Below are 20,000 nucleotides of genomic sequence, written 5' to 3' on the forward strand. Positions count from 1 at the left end.
GCAATTTAAGTTATAGCACAGTCTTTTCTGTACTGAAGAGGTACACATTTCAGGGTGAAAAAGCTTACAGGAAGGGAGTTTGCATTTTCCTGTTGTCATATGGGCATGGCATTTTCTAGGGTGGTCATAGCTGCACGTCCCGTCTGTTTTTCCAGATTTCCCATGTCTGCAGATACCAAGTGCATAGTATGTGCACAGGCTTGGTTTCCGTTTGCCTTGGGTTTCTGTGACTGTATTCCCTGTTGGTGCATGTTTCCCTGTCTTATTCCTATCCTCCCTAGCACCAACAATGGAGCTCCCACCAGTTGTTTTTGGTAATATATCCTCACTATTGCTAGTGGAGTCCTCTTGTTTGCTATTTCCTGTGGTATTTCTAGTTTGCAATATTGGTTTTATCTTATATTTGACTACACTTGTTTCCCCACTACGGCTCCTGTCCCCTACGAGGTCATTTATATGTATTCCTTCCTGCGTATAATTCCCGACTACCTGGACAAAATCTCCAGCTTCACCATTACTGTCTCCCAGGACAGCACCTCCAGCTTCACCATTACTGTCTCCCAGGACAGCACCTCCAGCTTCACCATTACTGTCTCCCAGGACAGCACCTCCAGCTTCACCATTACTGTCTCCCAGGACAGCACCTCCAGCTTCACCATTACTGTCTCCCAGGACAGCACCTCCAGCTTCACCATTACTGTCTCCCAGGACAGCACTATCAGCCCCACATTTACTGACTACCAGGACATCACCTCCAGCCTTACAGTTTCTGACTACATGGCCAGTATCAAGGGCAGTACCATTCAGCCCAGACTTTTTATGTTCCCATCTGTTGTAGAAAGCTTCCAGGTTGTCTATGAAAGCAGCTTTGATGTTATCCTCTTTTAATACCCTTGTGATTTTAGTCCACAGATTTCTCATTTGGGCATACCCAAAAACACTTGTTTTAATACTGCTTGTAGCTAGTTCTTGGATAACTGCACAAGGGGCGTGACACCAATTTCCACAAAAATGACAATTTATCCATGTGGAAGCCCGTTTGTTTGATTGACCGCAGATTACACAGAGCTTCATAATGATTTGAATGGTTGATTTACTGTAATTCTACTAGCAACCTCTTGAATACTCTATTAATAACCTCCTTAAATGAAGCTCTAGCTATTTGTATTTCTATTTCTAACTGTACTTGTATATTGGACAGCTTACTGTGTACGTTCCTGATTTATATTTAATGTTTGTGTTTGATAAGGGCGCCTACAACCCCATCCGTTTACAGTCTGCTTTATTGTCCAACGAATCCGTTTGTAACCAGTCAAGGGTTCGGACCATCAAGGGTTCGGACCAGTCGAGGGTTCGGACTAGTCGATCTGATCTGATCAGTGGGTCACTTATTTAAAACATACTGGTTGGTGATTTGGGCTAACACATGAAGGATCTACTGGAAATTATCTACCCAAGTAATATGTGATTTGATTGATACAAAAGTATAACTTGCGTGCTGAAGAACCGGTGATTTCTGGCAGCTCCTACAATAACGAACGGTCGAGCCTCAACCCTTGTTTATCAATCGCTGTATCTAGCTTTTCTATTTTTTCGTCTCCACCACAATAAATGCTATATTATCACTATAGTTGACTGGTGGAAATTTTGGAGGAAGGACGCTTTTTCTGTAGTAATAATTGCTTCTCGTTGTGTATATTGCGACCGCTGGTAACTACAGGTTATATGAAATTCACAGTATACGTCTGGTATTTCAAGAAAAAAGAAACTAATGAAAGTCACTCCACTCCACTAAGTACCATTATAATACTGGTTAGTTGCTACTACAACACTGTATTCTGCTATTCACTGGTATCACTAGATTATATGCGAGTACACTAGCAGGCCAGGAAGATTATTAAAACAGCTGACCACTGTGGTAAGATTCTGGAGACTTCTGGCACCTGCCTCTATAGGCTTATCACTTCATTTACAAATTCACCTGTTTTCAAATGACACTTTAGCCTTTATCATCTATATACTAGGGAGCCACTGTAGTATACACTATACACTATGTATACACAATGTTATCAGGGAGACTCTTTCCTCTGACAAAGAAAAGTTCTATTATTATTATTTTGCACACGGAACACAGGCCTATGATTCCCCTCTGGCAGTAAACTCTGCTAGGTGGTGCACACTAATTCTCCTTTTTTGACTCAGTATATAATGTTTTCCGCCCAAGATTGGTTCCAGGCGCTAGAGGGATGTATCGTATAGGATTGATGGCACAAATTAAAGTTCTAGCACGTAAGAGCGACCGTGTAAACACGAGAAAACCCGGAGCACAACGAGACACGCTGCTATGTGTGGTGTGTGTGTGTGGGAAAGAAAGAAAGAAAAAGAAAAAAAGAAAAAAAGAAAAAAAGAAAAAAAGAAAGAAAAAGAAAGAAAGAAAGAAAAAAAGAAAGAAAAAGAAAGAAAGAAAAAAGAAAAAAAGAAAAGAAAAAAGAAAAAAAGAAAAATAAAGAAAAAAGAGAAAAAGAAAAAAGAAAAAAAGAAAAAAGAAAAAAAGAAAAAAAGAAAAAAAGAAAAAAAGAAAAAAAGAAAAAAAGAAAAAGAAAAAAAAGAAAAAAGAAAAAAAAAAAGAAGAAAAAAAGAAAAAAAGAAAAAAAGAAAAAAAGAAAAAAAAAAGAAAAAAGAAAAAAGAAGAAAAAAAGAAAAGAAAAAGAAAAAAAGAAAAAGAAAAAAAGAAAAAAAGAAAAAAGAAAAAAAGAGAAAAAGAAAAAAGAGAAAAAGAAAAAAGAAAAAAAGAAAAAAAGAAAAAGGGAAAAAGAAAGAAAAAGAAAGAAAGGAGAGAGAGAGAGAGAGAGAGAGAGAGAGAGGGGGCATGGGCTTTGACTGTTGTAGCAAGGGTGTTACTAGAGGAAGTAAACATGCCATTTTGTTTTTTGAAGTGATGTGTGGCATGAATACTATGCATAGCACTGAACTGATTTTGGCATTTAGAAAGGATGGAGCAGATTAGGATGACCAAGAGGGTGTATAAATGAGGAGTGGAAGGAAGAAGGGGTAGTGGTTATTGCAGATAGTGTTGGAGAGAGGGAGCAAGGAAGGGTTAGTGTGTTAGGTTAGTTAGTAACTTAACATCTTTATTAGGCACCCCATATACATCCTGGCGTTGTTTATGTCAACTAAGGTATTTGTTTACCTGATGCTACTTTACTATTTGGTGGCATGATGAAGAGTCCTAGATGACAGATACATGCTTCCAGACACTGTTAAGTAACTAAGGAAACAGTGGCATATATTCTTGGTACAAGATGTCACCTGCATTTTTAGAGTTTTTATTTCAGATATGTACTATGACCCTTGTGAAGGGTAAGATGTCAATGTGTGTGTAACAAAGGGAACATCCTTACCACCCTCAATTATTAATCATTAACACTTCCAATAATGAAAAACAAAATGGGGTTAATTACAGTACCTTTGTAAGCCTCTAGATTCACTTCTACTTGATTTTTGCACTCTGCAGATATGTCAGGAGAATTCGACGGCCGCTTTACACTCCAGTTAACCTTTAACCGGATGGTATGATTGCTCTTAAGGTCTTCAATCAAACTTCCCTGCAAACACAAGTAGCACTTATTTCTGAAAATATTGCTCTAGTAAGTGACCATTTACTTTAGTACCATGGGGCCTAAATGTGGCAGGAGTAGGGAGGAGATGGAGAGGATGATACTGATGATTAGTAATCAGAATGAAAACATTGTATTGGCATTTTATACCACCAGCACCTAATGTTGAGGACAAAAATGAAGACAATGCAGATGAAGATTTAAAAGTATTTCCTCTAGTCAACATTCACAAAATTCAAAATTTATTTGCGAGTTTACACTTGTAAAGATAAAACAAAAGAATATTATTTCACTCACCTGGGCTGGCGGGGATATGCCCCATATTGCAGTCGAGTTACCATTTAGCTTTGCCACAACAACATCGGGGAAGTCATAATTGCTCAAGAAAGTCTGGGCCTGACGATTAGTTCGGTAATGGTAATTGAATGTATCCCATTCTTGCTGTGTAAACCTGCAATATTCATAATTAAGAGTATGTAGCAAATGTGTACATGTGTAGGGATGACCACAGAGTCCAATCACTGGGTCAAACGCTTTTCAGTATAGTTTTTGGGTCAAGAGGTTAGATCTTATAAAAGACATCCATTATTCTTTTTGAATGGTGCAAGTGGTAGCTACAAAGGTGTGAAATTGCCAATATCATTACTCAATTTTCTTTATTCTAAATGTTGATACCCATGTTTTTTTCATTTCAGGTTAGGTTTAACTTTGCTTAACCTAACATATATATTATATAATGATGTATATATAAAATACAGCAACTTATTTAAGAATTTGTATGATTATAATAAAATAAAATGAATGGATAATATTGGGAAACACAAATTTAATTCTCACTGTATGAAAGATAATTTACTTGTGTAGAGACTGCTGCTGAGCCGTCATACGGAAAATAGGCTGGTATGCACCCATGGTGATCTCAACTGTTACGTCGTACGGTGGATTAGGCTGACCGACAGTGTTACTCAGGGCAAACAGGACCAGTGGGAACCAAATGAGGGCAATGACTCCAAACAGTGCACAGCCACCCATACCGTACTTTATTATCTTGCGTTTGCTCTCACCGCGGCCTTGTGGGTATTCTATCTCTGCACGACGCTCACACTAGGAGTATAGAGAAGGGATAGTCAAGTGTTTATAAGCACTAAACTTTTTTTTTTTTAACATGTTAGCCATGTCCCACTGAGGCAGGGTGACCCAAAAAAACACTTTCACCATCATTTACACTATTACTGTCTTGCTGGAGGCATGCAGATGCAACAGTTTAGATGTCCCTCTAAACAGAATATAACCCAAACCCCCTCCTTTATGCAGAATACATGCCCTAAAAATATATATTATAAAAAATTTACTTATTCATTATAGATATATTTGTGAATTTACATGGTATGTATATGAATTTCTAAGCTTGCATCTAAATGATCCTTGCAACATAACTGACAAAATTACTATGTAATTTTACTTAATCCTATCAAAACACTTAAGTCAGCATAAATTTAGTTATTAATATCAATGAAATTATTAGTGATGTTTATGTCTGAGAAGTTATAGCAATATTGAATAAATATTCTACTTGCCTGCCAAAAAATAATCATGGTTTTATAGCCAAGACTGAAATCTCTGTCTAAATAACTATATGCACAAGAAAATAACCAGATGGATCTTAATTTCTTTTAACATGCTGGCCATCTTCTACAATGACAGGGTGACCCAAAAAAAACATTTTCACCATCATTCACACTATCACTGTCTTGCCAAATACTAAATGTCAAATACAAAATGTAAAAAGAAAAAAAAACTCATGCTCCTTTTTTGCATCAACCTGCGTAAAAAAAAAAAAAAAAAAAAAAATTCCAGTCCAATAGTTATTGTGAACAGTGAAACATTAATTTTCAGAATATTAATTTTCACATCTAATAGTGAATATCAAACCTTAAGTTGGAATATATGAGAAAAGATGTCTTCCATCTTCATCCAGTCACTGAGGCTCATGCTTGTGTCTGTCCATATCCAGTCCATCAATGTCCGCAGCTCAAACAGGAACGGCACCGACATGAACCTGTCCATCAATTGTATTCATGATTGAAGAAGTCAAAAGTTTATACAAAGTTTGTACAAAGATGGGTGACATTTGGTTGTAAATGCAGAAAGCCCATGACTATGCAGAGTCTTTTGGGCAAACAAAGCTAATAAGCAACTTAAATGGGTTAATTAAAAGTTTACTGGGTAGCAAATATTAATTTTATTCCAAGTTTGTTTTATCTTATTCAGATTAGTGTATATATATGGTAGTGTTTAGCCAAAATATAAAAGTAAATCGCTAATATATTTATAACAAGATTTGATATTTATGAAAAAGTACTGATAAATATTTATGGAAGAATGTCTTGAAGTGAAAATTATGTGAGATATCTAATAAGTTTTCTATAATACAATTCAGTACCTGTTTTTATTCTTGGAGCTACAAAAAGATTACTTTTTACTTTCACTTTTAAATATTTCTTTACACAACAGTAACTTGTGTTTCAGATATACTTACAGTCGGAAGGAGAAAAGATTGAGGTAGTTAAACTGTTTACAGAGGAAGTTGCCGAGGATTCGTGTTGGGTAACCACAGCGAATCTGGTAGGCTGACAGAAGCAAGTTGAGACACTTCACCATATACCAGATCTGAGGTGGCCGCTTGGCATTGAACTCTCTGAAAAACAAGTTGCAAAAAATGTTCATCAAAACACATTTACAAAGTGTGTTTCTTTGGAACTCCATTTAATAACATACTGTAATATGTGGTCTTTCAAAATGACCTTAAACTAGATGACAGCCCCCTAGGCCTCCCTGCACTCCAAACTTCACTAACAGTAATGAAGTGAAGATAACTAAGCTTACTTGTCAAGCACAAATAACCTGCACATACAAGAAACTCATGACGATGTTTTGGTCATACTTGGATTATTAACTAGTTGCACCAGTGTGTGTGATTAGTTAATGGTCCAAGTCAGACTGAAATGTAGTCAAGAGTTCCTTTCTCACACGTGTGGGTTACCTGTGTAGATAATTATGGTACATGATAAAGCCTCCACTGGGTGAAACATGGTATTAATATAAGGTGTTTTTATAAGTAAGTAAGTAAGTAAGTTTATTCAGGTATACACAAATACAGTTACATAGAATTATCATACATAGCAGCATATGTGTAGAGAACCTAGGATAACCCAAAAAAGTCAGACAGAGTGACTTATTTCCATTGGGGTCCTTTTACCTTATTATTATAATATAAAGGTTATAATATTTTCTTATTATTCTACAATGAAGATAACAAGATAAAAAGAAAGTATCTTTTTATACCACCCAAATAAAATAGGCATCCATTCACCAACAATGAATTTACAAAACCTGGACAATAGGAAATTCTTTAAAAGTATAAGTATATACAATAATTACCTTTCTGTGACTGCAGGAAGGATGAAGAACATCCAGATATGTATTCCAAATGTTAGAGCCACCTGTGAGGCATACAATAAGTAAATTTACATTTCACATTTTTTCATAAAAGTCGTTAACATTCAAAATAATTAAGAAGAAACTCGGCAGTTAATTTTATTAAAAATTATTACCATGTACAGTATATATCTATCAATAAAAACCCTGTTTCAACAATTTTAATTGTGGATAACACTCATTATTCATACCTGAAAGATTAATTTGCCTAAAATAAATTTCCTGAGAAAGAGTGCTCGATCAACAATGATGAGACCAAACTGCAGAATAAGCATCACTAAGAAAGGGATGGGAACACGATTATCCTCCAGGTAGGCTCTTACTCCTCCATCACCCTGTTGGGTCTGAAATTATATGCTACACATCAGTTATATGAAAAACATTAATATAATTTATTTTGGCAGTTTGGAGGGATATGTTGTGTATTTTTATGTGTATGCTTCTAAACTGTTGTACTCTGAGCACCTCTGCAAAAACAGTGATAATGTGCGAGTGTGGTGAAAGTGTTGAATGATGAGGAAAGTATTTTCTTTTTGGGGATTTTCTTTCTTTTTTGGGTTACCCTGCCTCGGTGGGAGACGGCCGACTTGTTGAGAGAAAAAAAAAAAAAAAAAAAAAAAAAAATTGGTAAAATGGATTATCAAAAGCAACCCACAAATTGAGGATAAAACACAAGTTATATTCTATCCTGGAACATTATCAGGGTGTGAGAGGGAAAGATAAAGAAAAAATGAGATCAGCACTAAACAAAAAGCCATTTAAGGTTAATCTTTAGTTTGAATAATTGGTTTAAAAATTTGCAAGTTAGTTATAAGTTACTTTAGCCATGGTATTGTTAATGCAGCAGCGAGGAGACGGTTGGAGGCAGTGGAGATGTCCTGTCTAAGGGCAATGTGTGGTGTAAATATTATGCAGAAAATTCGGAGTGTGGAAATTAGGAGAAGGTGTGGAGTTAATAAAAGTATTAGTCAGAGGGCAGAAGAGGGGTTGTTGAGGTGGTTTGGTCATTTAGAGAGAATAGATCAAAGTAGAATGACATGGAAAGCATATAAATCTATAGGGGAAGGAAGGAGGGGTAGGGGTCGTCCTCGAAAGGGTTGGAGGGAGGGGGTTAAGGAGGTTTTGTGGGCTAGGGGCTTGGACTTCCAGCAAGCGTGCATGAGCATGTTAGATAGGAGTGAATGGAGACAAATGATACTTGGGACCTGACGATCTGTTGGAGTGTGAGCAGGGTAATATTTAGTGAAGGGATTCAGGGAAACCGGTTATTTTCATATAGTCGGACTTGAGTCCTGGAAATGGGAAGTACAATGCCTGCACTTTAAAGGAGGGGTTTGAGATATTGGCAGTTTGGAGGGATATGTTGTGTATCTTTATATGTGTATGCTTCTAAACTGTTGTATTCTGAGCACCTCTGCAGAAACAGTGATTATGTGTGAGTGAGGTGAAAGTGTTGAATGATGATGAAAGTATTTTCTTTTTGGGGATTTTCTTTCTTTTTTGGGTCACCCTGCCTCGGTGGGAGACGGCCGACTTGTTGAAAAAAAAAAAAAAATTGTTAATTTTCTTCCTTATTAAATGACAAAATCTTCATGGTCAAGTATGTCCAAATTAGAGAAAAATCTGAATAAAATTAGGAAATTCCACATTTTTTAAAGAAAAAAACTAGAATCAGAAGTGTAATTAGTTTCCACTGTAACCTTAAAAGCTTTTAATCATGATTTTATCAAGTGAAAATAAATGATGAAAAACCTCACTGAAAAACAGATATTAAACCATGTCACAAACTCATTCCAGGCAATAACATCACTGCTTTCATCTTTTACATTTAGTGGAGTTACTAGTAACAGTTTACCATTTAATTAAAAACCACACACAAAACTTACACCAAAAGCTGAGAAGCCAACTATGAGTACAAAGAAATTGAAGAAATCACAGAAAAACATGTAAGCATATACATCCACCGAGACGTGAGACTCTTGATGAAGCAGAGAATGCAGGAACGAATGTATCTTTTCAGTCAGTCGATGAGCCCTGAAGAGATAGTGAGAACAATATTAGGCTACCTACAAACATGATCAATATAACAATTACTTATCAAAGGTTGTTTCAGGAAAAAGAGAAAATTAAAAAAATTTGAGTAATATATAACAAGCATTACCAAAACTTGCATCTGAAGACACACAAGACATCTTAACCATATTTTTTATATCAAACAGAACAATCAATTCTTATATGTATTATTATTATTATTATTATTATAATAATTCTTCTTTCAACACACCGGCCGTATCCCATTGAGGAGTGGCCCAAAAGGAGAAACGAAAGTTTCTCCTTGTACATTTAGTAATACATACAGGAGAAGGGGTTACCAGCCCCTTGCTCCCGGCATTTTAGTCGCCTCTTACAAAACGCATGGCTTACGGAGGAAGAATTCTGTTCCACTTCCCCATGGAGATAAGAGGAAATAAACAAGAACAAGAACTAGTAAGAAAATAGCAGAAAACCCAGAGGGGTGTGTATATATTTGCTTGTACATGTGTGTGTAGTGTGACCTAAGTGTAAGTAGAAGTAGCAAGACATACTTGAAACCTTGCATGTTCATGAGACAGAAAAATGGACACCAGCAATCCTACCATCACGTAAAACAATTACAGGCTTTCATTTTACACTCACTTGGCAGGACGGTAGTACCTCCCTGGATTATTATAATTATTATTATAATAGTCACAGGAAAGTGTCAAGTCCACAGGGGTCATATAGTATTTTGGGAATGGGAAGTAATCAGGTTAGATCCAAGTAAAGAAAAATTGCAACTGGTTTGATCAAGAGCCTCGCCAACATCAAGGAACCTTCTTTGAGGGGACAAAAACAGTAACTGGAAATTTTATTCACATGTTTCTCCTGTTATGCAGACAAAACGCTTCTCCAGCTAGTGCTTTTGTGTACTATGTGGGCTCCATAACCTTTCCTATTTATATCCCTTTAAGAGTGCCACCTCAAAGTTGGCAAAGGCCTCTTTATTTGAGGAACTGGAGCTACCCTCTCCATCCTCAGACTAAACTTCACTGCCTCCCATTTCTCAGATGCTGTGTTACCCTTATAAGCTTAGCATTTCCTGATAAGTATAACTTCTATTCCATAACAGCTTCCCCAGCCTTTTTATTCATCTCTAGAATACGTAATTTTTTTACCAGAAACTTACTTACCCTCCTTTAGCCAACTTGGGAAGTTGTTGGATGTTTTCCTTTACTTCCTCCATGTCAGGCTTCTGGAAGTCCTTGAATGCCTGGAGATTACAAGCAGCACAAGTGACATGGACCGAGTCTGAAGCTGCTGACTGGGAGACGTGCGTACAGTGAGAAGTTTCTGACAGGGCTCGCTGATTGAAAGAAACGTGTGACCCTTCTGACAGGTGGCGGCGATGTTCTGGTCGAACCACGAGCGACGAACCTCGAGTTCCAATTCCTCCTCCGCCCGGTACCTGAGATACCAGCGATGAATGTCGGGCATGGTAATGGTGAGGCGACCAAGTCTTCCTATAGTCAACCTCACTGCCAGATCTCTGGCGGGACGCTCTTGACATGTCTGAACCAGAGCCTGCCGTGACAGTCTGGCCATCTTCTGACAACTGCTGGTAATGGGTCAGCATAGATTCTGGCATAGGTTCTGACGCTCGGGATATCAGCGTGTCATCATTTATATTTAACAGGAGTGCGCTTTCCTGTTCCTGCCAGGTTAATGAACCTTCTTTTAATGTTGTTGGTAAAGAACTTTCTTTTGTACTGGAGGTGTCTTTTGTGCTAGAAAAGAAAGAACTGTCTTTAGTATTTGATGTTAGTGATATATCTTTATAATCCTTTGATGTCAGTGAGCTTTCTTTAGTATCTTTAGATGTTAAAGAGCTATCTTTTGTGTCTTTTGATAAGAGTGAAGTATCTTTGGTATACGAGAGTGTCGATCCATCTCCCGACTCTGAAAAATGAGAACCATCATCTTTATATGTAGGTACTGGTGTGGTGGACACAGCCATCTTTCTCTGCCGTTGATCAGAAGACATACGACTGTGAGTGAATGATGATGGCGAGGATGAGGGAGACGGTGAGGAGCGAGCACTGGCAGACGGACTCATGTCAGATGTTTCTTTCCACAATCCCAAACTCTTCAGCATAAACCTGTTGACAAATTCCTTGGTTAAAAAGTTCCAACAAATTATTCATTTGGATTAATAGCTAGTGTAATGAACAACCCACAAACCTTCCTCACAACACACAACCAATATGAACACAACATGACCCACAAGACACCTTAAATTAAAAAAGAAATGAATTTACTCTCACTTTAAATACATAAAAAAAAACACTAGCCAAAGTAACATTTACAAAAAAACAGTAATAGTAAAAAGCTCAGTTTCCTAAGGCACTATTCTGACACTTCTGCTGTTTCTTATCCTGACAGCAAACAGATAATGACAAATGTCAGTTTTGTATTATTTGCAGATGACACAAAGAAACATGAAAGTCACCTCAACAGAAGACACTGAAAAAACTGCAGGAAGACAAATTTATTTCCCGAGTGTCTTCATGTGGGTTATTAAGCATTCATTTAGATATATACATATACGAGGCTATGAGTGTGATAAGGGTCACCTCCATGTTTGAATTTTGGTTAGAAATCAATTAAAATCTTATTCATATCAAAAATAAGAGAAAAATTATTTCTAAATTCTAAATTATTGGCAGTTTGGAGGGATATGTTGTGTATCTCTATACGTATATGCTTCTAAACTGTTATATTCTGAGCACCTCTGCAAAAGCAGTGATAATGTGTGAGTGTGGTGAAAGTGTTGAATGATGATGAAAGTATTTTCTTTTTGGGGATTTTCTTTCTTTTTTGTGGGTCACCCTGCCTCGGTGGGAGACGACCGACTTGTTGGAAAAAATAAAAAAAAAAAAAAAAAAATTTATTTTTTTTTAACCAAAGTTCATGTGTGGATATGGCCACTAACACTGGCATACACACACATTTGTGTTAAAAATAAGAGTGAAGTGACAACCACAGCTTTGGTTCCAGCACATCAAGTTGGTTATCATGAGGAAGAAGGGTCTTGCGTCAAGAAACTGTGGCTACTCTTTCTTTCTGTGGATCCATCCACAACAGTACATGGGAATTTGTTACACTAATGTCGAAAAAACTTTTCTCACCTGTGGAAAAAGACAACAAGGAGAAGGGCCAGGTCGTAAACAGCGTACCGATTCTTCTTTTCCACACCAATAATACGAGGTGGCCAAAATGGTGCATTGAGTCGCTCAACTTGGTTCCAAGGAAAAAAGTCAAACTGAAACAAGTACTTGACCACCACTATTACCTGCAAACACACACTTCTAGTTTCAGTCTGCTCAAAGTGCTTGTACATACAATATAACCAGGTTTTTTATATGGATGAAATAAATTTCACTTCATTTTGTAACAATTATGTACATTTTGAAAATATAACTGAGTGAGCAAGGTAACATTTATGAAGGGATTCTGGGAAACTGGTTAGCCAGACTAGTGTTTTTGGAGGCAAGAAGTACAGTGCTTGTGCTCTGAAGGATGGGTGTTAATATGTTGCAGTTTTATAACTGCAGAGTGGGTACACTTCTGGCAAAACTGATGGAGCGAATGATGCTGAAAGTTTCTTATTTCTTTTCAGGTCACCCTGCCTTGGTGGGAAAAGGCCGGTGTGTTAATAAAAAAATAATATATTTGTGGGGAAGCACTAAACCCATAAGGGTCATAAAGAACCTAGAGAATGAGAAGCAACTGAAAGAAGGCCAGTTCCAATTCCTTGGACCAAAAGCATCTTCAATTAAAGGGAGGGGGATATTGAGTAATTAACTTGTGTTTGACACACACTGCAGTGACTTACCTCGGTATAAGCTATAACAGTGATCCAGAACGTCTTTGTGGGTCGAGGAACACTAAGCGACCCCCAAAGAAACACCATGAAAGGTAACGGTAGAGACAACACACTTGCTGACTTTATTTGGTTAACAAAGATCATAATGTAGGAAACCAGCTCTGAGCGAGACAGCATGGCATACCTGAGAGAGGAGAACAGCAGTCAACCTTCCTTAACTTGATCATGATCATTTAACATTAACACAAACACAGTAATCAAGACAAAAAAGTAAAAACACTTAACCTTTGCATTAAATTCAGCTTGGAAAAACCTTCATTATTGTTAAATGAAGTTTTTTCCAATTTTTTTTTAACAGGTCAGCTGCTTCCCACCAAGGCAGGATAACCCAAAAAGATAGAAAAAAACTTTCATCATTCAACACTTTCACCACCACTCATACATAATCACTGTGTTTGTCGAGGCACCCAGATATGACAGTTCAGATGTCCCTTCAAACTGCCAATATCCCAAACCCCTCCTTTAAAGTGCAGGCATTGTACTTCCAATTTCTAGAACTCAAGTCTGGCTAACCGGTTTCCCTGAATCCTTTCACAAAATATTACCCTGCTCACACTCCAACAGCTTATCAAGTCCCAAAAACCATTTGTCTCCATTCACTCGCATCTAACACACTCATGCACGCTTGCTGAAAGTCCAAGCCCCTTGCCCACCTCCTTTACCCACTCCCTCCAACCTTTTTGGGGACGACCCCTACCCAGCCTTCCTTCCCCTACAGATTTATATGCTCTCCAAGTCATTCTACTTTGTTCCATTCCTTCTAAATGACCAAACCATCTCAACAGCCCTTCCTCAGCCCTCTGACTAATACTTTTAGTACTCCACATCTCCAAATTTCCACACTGAATTCTCTGCGTAATATTTACATCACACATTGCCCTTAGACAGGACATTTCCACTGCCTCCTCATTGCAGCATTTACAACCCATGCTTCACACCCATACAAGTGTGTTGGCACCACTATACTCTTGTACATTCCCTTCTTTGTCTCCAAATATCTGAATAAATTCACATCTTCCATACTCCCTCCCTCCAATCTGATATCCAATTTTTCCTTATCTAAACTGCTTGATACCCTCATCACCTTACTCTTATTTGGATTCACTTTCAGCTTTCTTCCTTTACACACCCTCCCAAACTTGTCCACTAACCTTTGCAACTTCTCTTCAATCTCCCAAAAGCTGTTATCATTAATTGGCAAACATCAATTTTTAGTTATGTTAACAATCCACTACTATTAACACCCCTTTGCTGTTTCTGTGACTTGCTTACTATCGTATTACAGATATCAATATTAGTATAATAAAAATTTTAAGTCCCTAAATCACACTTTATTCTATATCCACAAATTATTTCAAATCATAGGATACAAGCCACAACACATTTTAATGAAAGGGGACATCTCTCCTTTCATAAAAATAAATAGGTTGCAGAGTTCTTAGTATGGTACTGAGGCTGACCAAACCCTCTCCAGCACCGGAGGTCACATAATGATGTAAGAAACTATAGTTAAAATTAACACAAGTGCATGCACAAATGTAAGAAGAGAAACTGACCATAATGCAATCATTAATTTAACGACGGGCGGTTGCTCTTTCTGGAATTCCTTCTCTGCACCTTCTGTCGGGTCTACAAAATCCACACTGGTGATAATGCAGAAAGTTAATGAAATTATGTATACAATGCTATATAAATTTTCGAAATTATAAAAAAATGCAAGAAGTTCCTAACCAACAAACTTCCCTAATATACAAATGTAATTATGAATGGGACACAAACACCAACAAAAATGTTACAGCAGCTAATTCACAGTTAAGCACATGTGACAAACCATCCTTTGCACTACTGTTATCAATAGGAAAAGAGGTTTCATGTCACAACTTTAAGTTTGAACACCATGTGTACAGTTCTTTAAGTTAGTGACTCCCTGCAGTAACTTTTGAGAAAATACAAAATTGAACATTACCACTGCTTTTTTTTTTTTTGGCTCTAAACTTTATCAAAATACAATTAATACTTTTTACCAAAAAATTCAGAGAAAGTATGTCTCAGGTAAATCAAAATATGAAGAGAGATGCCTATGATTATATTTCTCTACTCTTCATGAGGAGGTTGAAAAATAGAGTTAATATGATGTATGAGGTGTCACAATCCACAGGTAACTCACCTGTCATCAGTTTTATCTTCACTAGCCTTCTCAACACGAATCTCAAGTGGCTCCTGCCCACCGTACCTGCACATACACACATTATTCATGAAGCTGACCATTAGCCATACCCCAATGTTGTATATTTTCTTATACTTGTCGCCATACTGTGTAGGCTGCAAACTTTTCTATTTATAGGTACAATAATTTAAATTAAAAAATACAATGCTATGATCTATGTTCACATGATCTATCACTTAATTATTTAAGAATACAGTAGTATACACTGACCCATGTTGGTTGATTGGGAGGTCTGCCCAATCTTGTCCATGTGGAGGAGGTTGAGTAGCAACTCCAGGCATTACACGAAACCCTTCACTTTCCTGTGCATGTCAGTAATCAATGAAACTAATCATAAATTAAGAATATCTTATTTTAAGAAAATACTATATATACTGCACAAAATTTTTTAAACAGTAATTTCAATTACATTTATATATATCTATATATATATATATTTTTTTTTTTCAACAAGTCGGCCGTCTCCCACCGAGGCAGGGTGACAATTTAGGAAATAAAACGTTAAAAACAAATATACTTTTAGTCTCTTCTTTTCCTCAGACAGACAGCTAGCAACATAACGGTAATCCTTGGAGAGCTTATTTAGCTGCTGTGTGGCTGAAATCATCAGCGACTCCAGTAACTCCCACCCAAACTTAGCCCAGTGTACTATCTTGCGCAGCATGGGTGCCAAGCCTGGAATTATGATACCGTATGTAATTATCAATAATGTTTATGTTGAATAAATATATCAAACGTCTTTTCCAGAGGTGAAGAGAGTATATTCTACTTCAGTTGGCAAGGATCAACTTTTAAGAAAAACATCAAATAATAAGCTTTTAATGTTGACAATGTTTTACTTAAGACAAATTTTATGAAATCACATGTTTCATAAGGAAAATATAGTCTACTGTATGGGGGCTGTTCTTGTATGTTTCTCTGTACACCTTCAACAGCTGTCTTTATCTATGTCAGATCATAGGCTTCATAATAGTATATCAAAAGACAGTATGAATCACAGTTATTAAATGATTTATTGCACAAGTGCAAACCTTGTGGCTCTGCAGGTTCAATCTCAGAATAGTCATGAGCAGTGGAGTCATCAGCCAGGTAACCTCCATCTAACTGAGGGAGGGGAGGCAGAGGTGGCAGTGTGGAAGGTGGAGGAGGACGTCCCAAGGCCAGTGGTGATCTAAAATAACAGTCCATTCACCCAAGTTCATTCAAAGATTAGCAAAATACTGTACAAAATAAAATGTTTAAAAAGTTTCTGGGTGTTTGAATACCAGGGGATGAGCACCAATTAGTTTTAATACTGAAACAAACACTAGCTGAAAAAGACTATTTAAGGAAATATAACTAACAGATCGTTATGTATGGTATTTAACATTATGTGCTAGGTCCATGTGGATCACTCGATAAAACTGGTGAAGGTTCACTCCTGTCCACTAATCCCAAGACAGAAGTGCTGTTGAATTATACCATCCAAATTACCATTGTTATTTTAGTTACCAAAGTAATAATTTCCTCCCTTTTTAATTGCTTGCATTTCAGGTACCCATATTAATGTTCTAACTTTTCTGTACGCAATGTGTAAGGCACTTATAGTACTGTATAGTATATACATATAAATTTTTGCTTCAGTTCTTTTAAACTGTGTATCTGGCAGAAACTTCTACAGAGCTGGTGGCCTGGTGGCTAAAGCTCCCGCTTCACACACGGAGGGCCCGGGTTCGATTCCCGGTGGGTGGAAACATTTCGACACGTTTCCTTACACCTGTTGTCCTGTTCACCTAGCAGCAAATAGGTACCTGGGTGTTAGTCGACTGGTGTGGGTCGCATCCTGGGGGACAAGATTAAGGACCCCAATGGAAATAAGTTAGACAGTCCTCGATGACGCACTGACTATCTTGGGTTATCCTGGGTGGCTAACCCTCCGGGGTTAAAAATCCGAACGAAATCTTATCTTAACTTGCCTCCATTTAATATGCCTTTGCAAATCAAACTTCTTGTTCTTTGTCTATTGTCTACAAATTAGGAACAGGATCCAAATAGCATACTAATGACAACAGGGACATAATGAAAGCTCCATACAGAGCATAACATTGTCCCAGGAAAAGTTTGTTCCACAACCTGTGTCTCTTCTTCACCATAAATTAGAAAAGACTTTGTGCCGCCTTTTGACGATTTAATTTTTTTTTTTTTTCAACAAGTCGGCCGTCTCCCACCGAGGCAGGGTTATTGCTAAATATTTATTGTGTAGCCGTAGAGATTGTCAGGCATTATGGTTGTCGAAGAAAATGGAAAGGTTAAGGTGATGGGGTAAGCGACTAACCTATGTGGTGGGGGTGACAATGGTAAAGGTGGGGGAGAGTGAGGAACTGCTGGAGGGGAGCGAGGACGAGGATGAATTCTTACACTTCTTGATGTTGTGCGTGAAGTTCGTGAAATCTGAAAATTAAGGACAAAGTAAAGATGTATAATACACATTTGTACACTATATATAAATATAGGTACTGTCTATATTTACTCTATATAAATAATGTAATCCCAACAATCTAGTATAAATAATTTAACTTTTCCTTGTTTCAGCACCCTTACATAAATAAAAATTAAAAAAATTATTTAAAATACTACAATTGGGATTTTGAGTCTAAAATTCTAAAGATTTTGACAAAACCATGGCTGAAGCCATCCAGAACAAACCCACAAATGAGAAATAAAAACTTAACATACAAGATACACAGAGGAACAGTCACCAGCAAGTAGGCAGCCATGGGAGAGGTGTGCCTCCTATTTTCATTTCACAAAAATATCTCAAAACAACAATTCCTGTTTAAGCAGAAGAGTCACACACCCAGGTCCTGCTAAACCTTTCAACAATTTTAACAGTGGTAAAATGCCAAGACTTACAAGAAGGGGTAGTTTGTCACACCAGCCGGAAACTTTTAAACTCTCATATGGTAAATTAAACACCGGAGACAGAATACCATAAGAATAGTTTTACTGTACTTCTGTTGCTACAGACAGGCCATCATACCAACTACATTCTCTCTACTTTCTCTTCCTCCCCTACTCAACTTTTCTCTCTTTCAACCTCTAAGTTGTTATTCTCCCTCTTCCCCTTATATTTTCTAACCATCACTCTTCTTCCCCTCTCTCCCTCCCTCCCCTCCTATCTGCTCAGGACCAATACACTGTTTATATAAAATGAAGATTATCAATACACACAGTATGAACACAGACATTTACAATTTTACAAACATAAAACAATGACATGACAATAACACATGATTGGGAGCTAACACACCATGGATACTTGGGATCGGCCAGAAAGTGTTCGATGGACAGGCCTGCGTACAAAGGAAGATCTTCGTGACTCTGCATCTGTCTCCGATAAGCGGGCAATTTTAGCCTCTTCAGCAGCCTCTACAATGTCTGTCTTCAGCGCTGAACTCAACAGCTGACAGTCCAAGGCAAAGATGGGATAAGTCGGGTTAGTTCAATTAGCAAGACTAAAATGTGACTATGTACAGGTGCTCCTTGACTTAAGATGGGGTTACATTCTGGTGAACCCATTGCAAGTCAAAAATATCATATGTCAAATACAAATATTATATCCTACACAAATAACTCGCTGAATAAGCAAATAAATAAACAATTACTGTAACTAAATGCTAGTATAGAAGAGTAAGCAAATGAATACAAGTTACAGACTTGCCACCCTCATGCTGGGTAAGCTTCATCTCCAAAGTAATTGCTGTTGCACCATCCTAAAGTTGAAATATCACAAGCTGAACCATCGTAAGTCAAGGAGCACCTGTACCTGTAGGACCTCCTACTTAAGTAATGATGCAAGTAATCACCAGTACCATTTCAAGATGCATTACATGAATATAATTACCGACTACAAAGTTTACGAGGAGTTACAGATAGTAAGAACAAAATCAACATCTGAGCTCTGCTAAATAATGACTTATAAAATTATATGCATTTGTTTTAACATATACATACTGTATTAAAATATTATATGGTTTTAAAAGGTTATTTACCATAAGTAAGATGTTGAAATTTTTTCAGTATCAGCAATGCCTCATCATGCATATATAAATAAAAAATAGGCCATTGTAGAGAAAAACACCTGTAACATTGTCTCATGACTACGTGCAAGAGTGACGACCAAGTGATGTGTGTAAATCTCTAACACTCAACTCCCATGTAAGAGTTCCTCACTACTGTGCTTAGCAAGTGATTTAAGTGATGTTTCCTTCAAGTGGTCTTATCTTTAGAAACAAGGCTAACAAGCCAACAAGCATCATCTCTAAAACCTTGCAAAACTCAACTTCTTTACAATGGCATCCTTCTCATCAAGTTTTCCTGTATCCTAGACTTGCATCACATTTTTACCACACCTGCAACAATCTTGTCAATATGCCCCACCCCTTCACTCCATGTCAAAATTAACAACTGTATGAATGATCCTTTATTGGATAAACTACTCTTACATTATACTCCACATCTAGTTATGGCTCATAGTGGCAAAACACACTTCTGATACTTGTTTTATTTGTATTAAATCCCAAGTTACCAACGCTCTCCATCAAAAATATATTCTTCACCCAACTAAGCCAGTCAGTAGTTCTGCCACTATGAGCCGTAACTAGATGTGGAGTATAATGTAAGAGTAGTTTATCCAATAAAGGATCATTCATACAGT

The 20,000-nt window shown here is 37.2% G+C and overlaps 1 protein-coding gene across 22 annotated transcripts in view; it reads right to left on the bottom strand.

Annotated features, from left to right (window-relative positions):
* Piezo (piezo type mechanosensitive ion channel component) overlaps positions 1-20,000 on the bottom strand; it is a 139,549-nt gene that overhangs the window by 19,585 nt on the left and 99,964 nt on the right. For 19 of the 22 annotated variants that reach the window (XM_070102432.1, XM_070102435.1, XM_070102449.1 and 16 more), the window contains 18 exons: positions 18,594-18,746; positions 17,619-17,734; positions 16,336-16,475; positions 15,822-15,979; positions 15,515-15,606; positions 15,245-15,310; positions 14,634-14,720; positions 13,027-13,201; positions 12,320-12,483; positions 10,325-11,290; positions 9,002-9,149; positions 7,307-7,459; positions 7,059-7,120; positions 6,157-6,315; positions 5,550-5,676; positions 4,474-4,721; positions 3,915-4,068; positions 3,467-3,605 (listed from right to left, as the gene is read on the bottom strand). In XM_070102432.1, coding sequence (XP_069958533.1) covers positions 3,467-3,605; positions 3,915-4,068; positions 4,474-4,721; positions 5,550-5,676; positions 6,157-6,315; positions 7,059-7,120; positions 7,307-7,459; positions 9,002-9,149; positions 10,325-11,290; positions 12,320-12,483; positions 13,027-13,201; positions 14,634-14,720; positions 15,245-15,310; positions 15,515-15,606; positions 15,822-15,979; positions 16,336-16,475; positions 17,619-17,734; positions 18,594-18,746 — 3,307 coding nt within the window. The remainder of the gene's footprint in view (positions 1-3,466; positions 3,606-3,914; positions 4,069-4,473; positions 4,722-5,549; positions 5,677-6,156; positions 6,316-7,058; positions 7,121-7,306; positions 7,460-9,001; positions 9,150-10,324; positions 11,291-12,319; positions 12,484-13,026; positions 13,202-14,633; positions 14,721-15,244; positions 15,311-15,514; positions 15,607-15,821; positions 15,980-16,335; positions 16,476-17,618; positions 17,735-18,593; positions 18,747-20,000) is intronic. The other 3 variants (XM_070102447.1, XM_070102440.1, XM_070102446.1) reach the window with 1 other exon arrangement.

Source organism: Cherax quadricarinatus, chromosome 81, assembly GCF_038502225.1.
Source record: "Cherax quadricarinatus isolate ZL_2023a chromosome 81, ASM3850222v1, whole genome shotgun sequence".
Classification (NCBI taxonomy): domain Eukaryota; kingdom Metazoa; phylum Arthropoda; class Malacostraca; order Decapoda; family Parastacidae; genus Cherax; species Cherax quadricarinatus.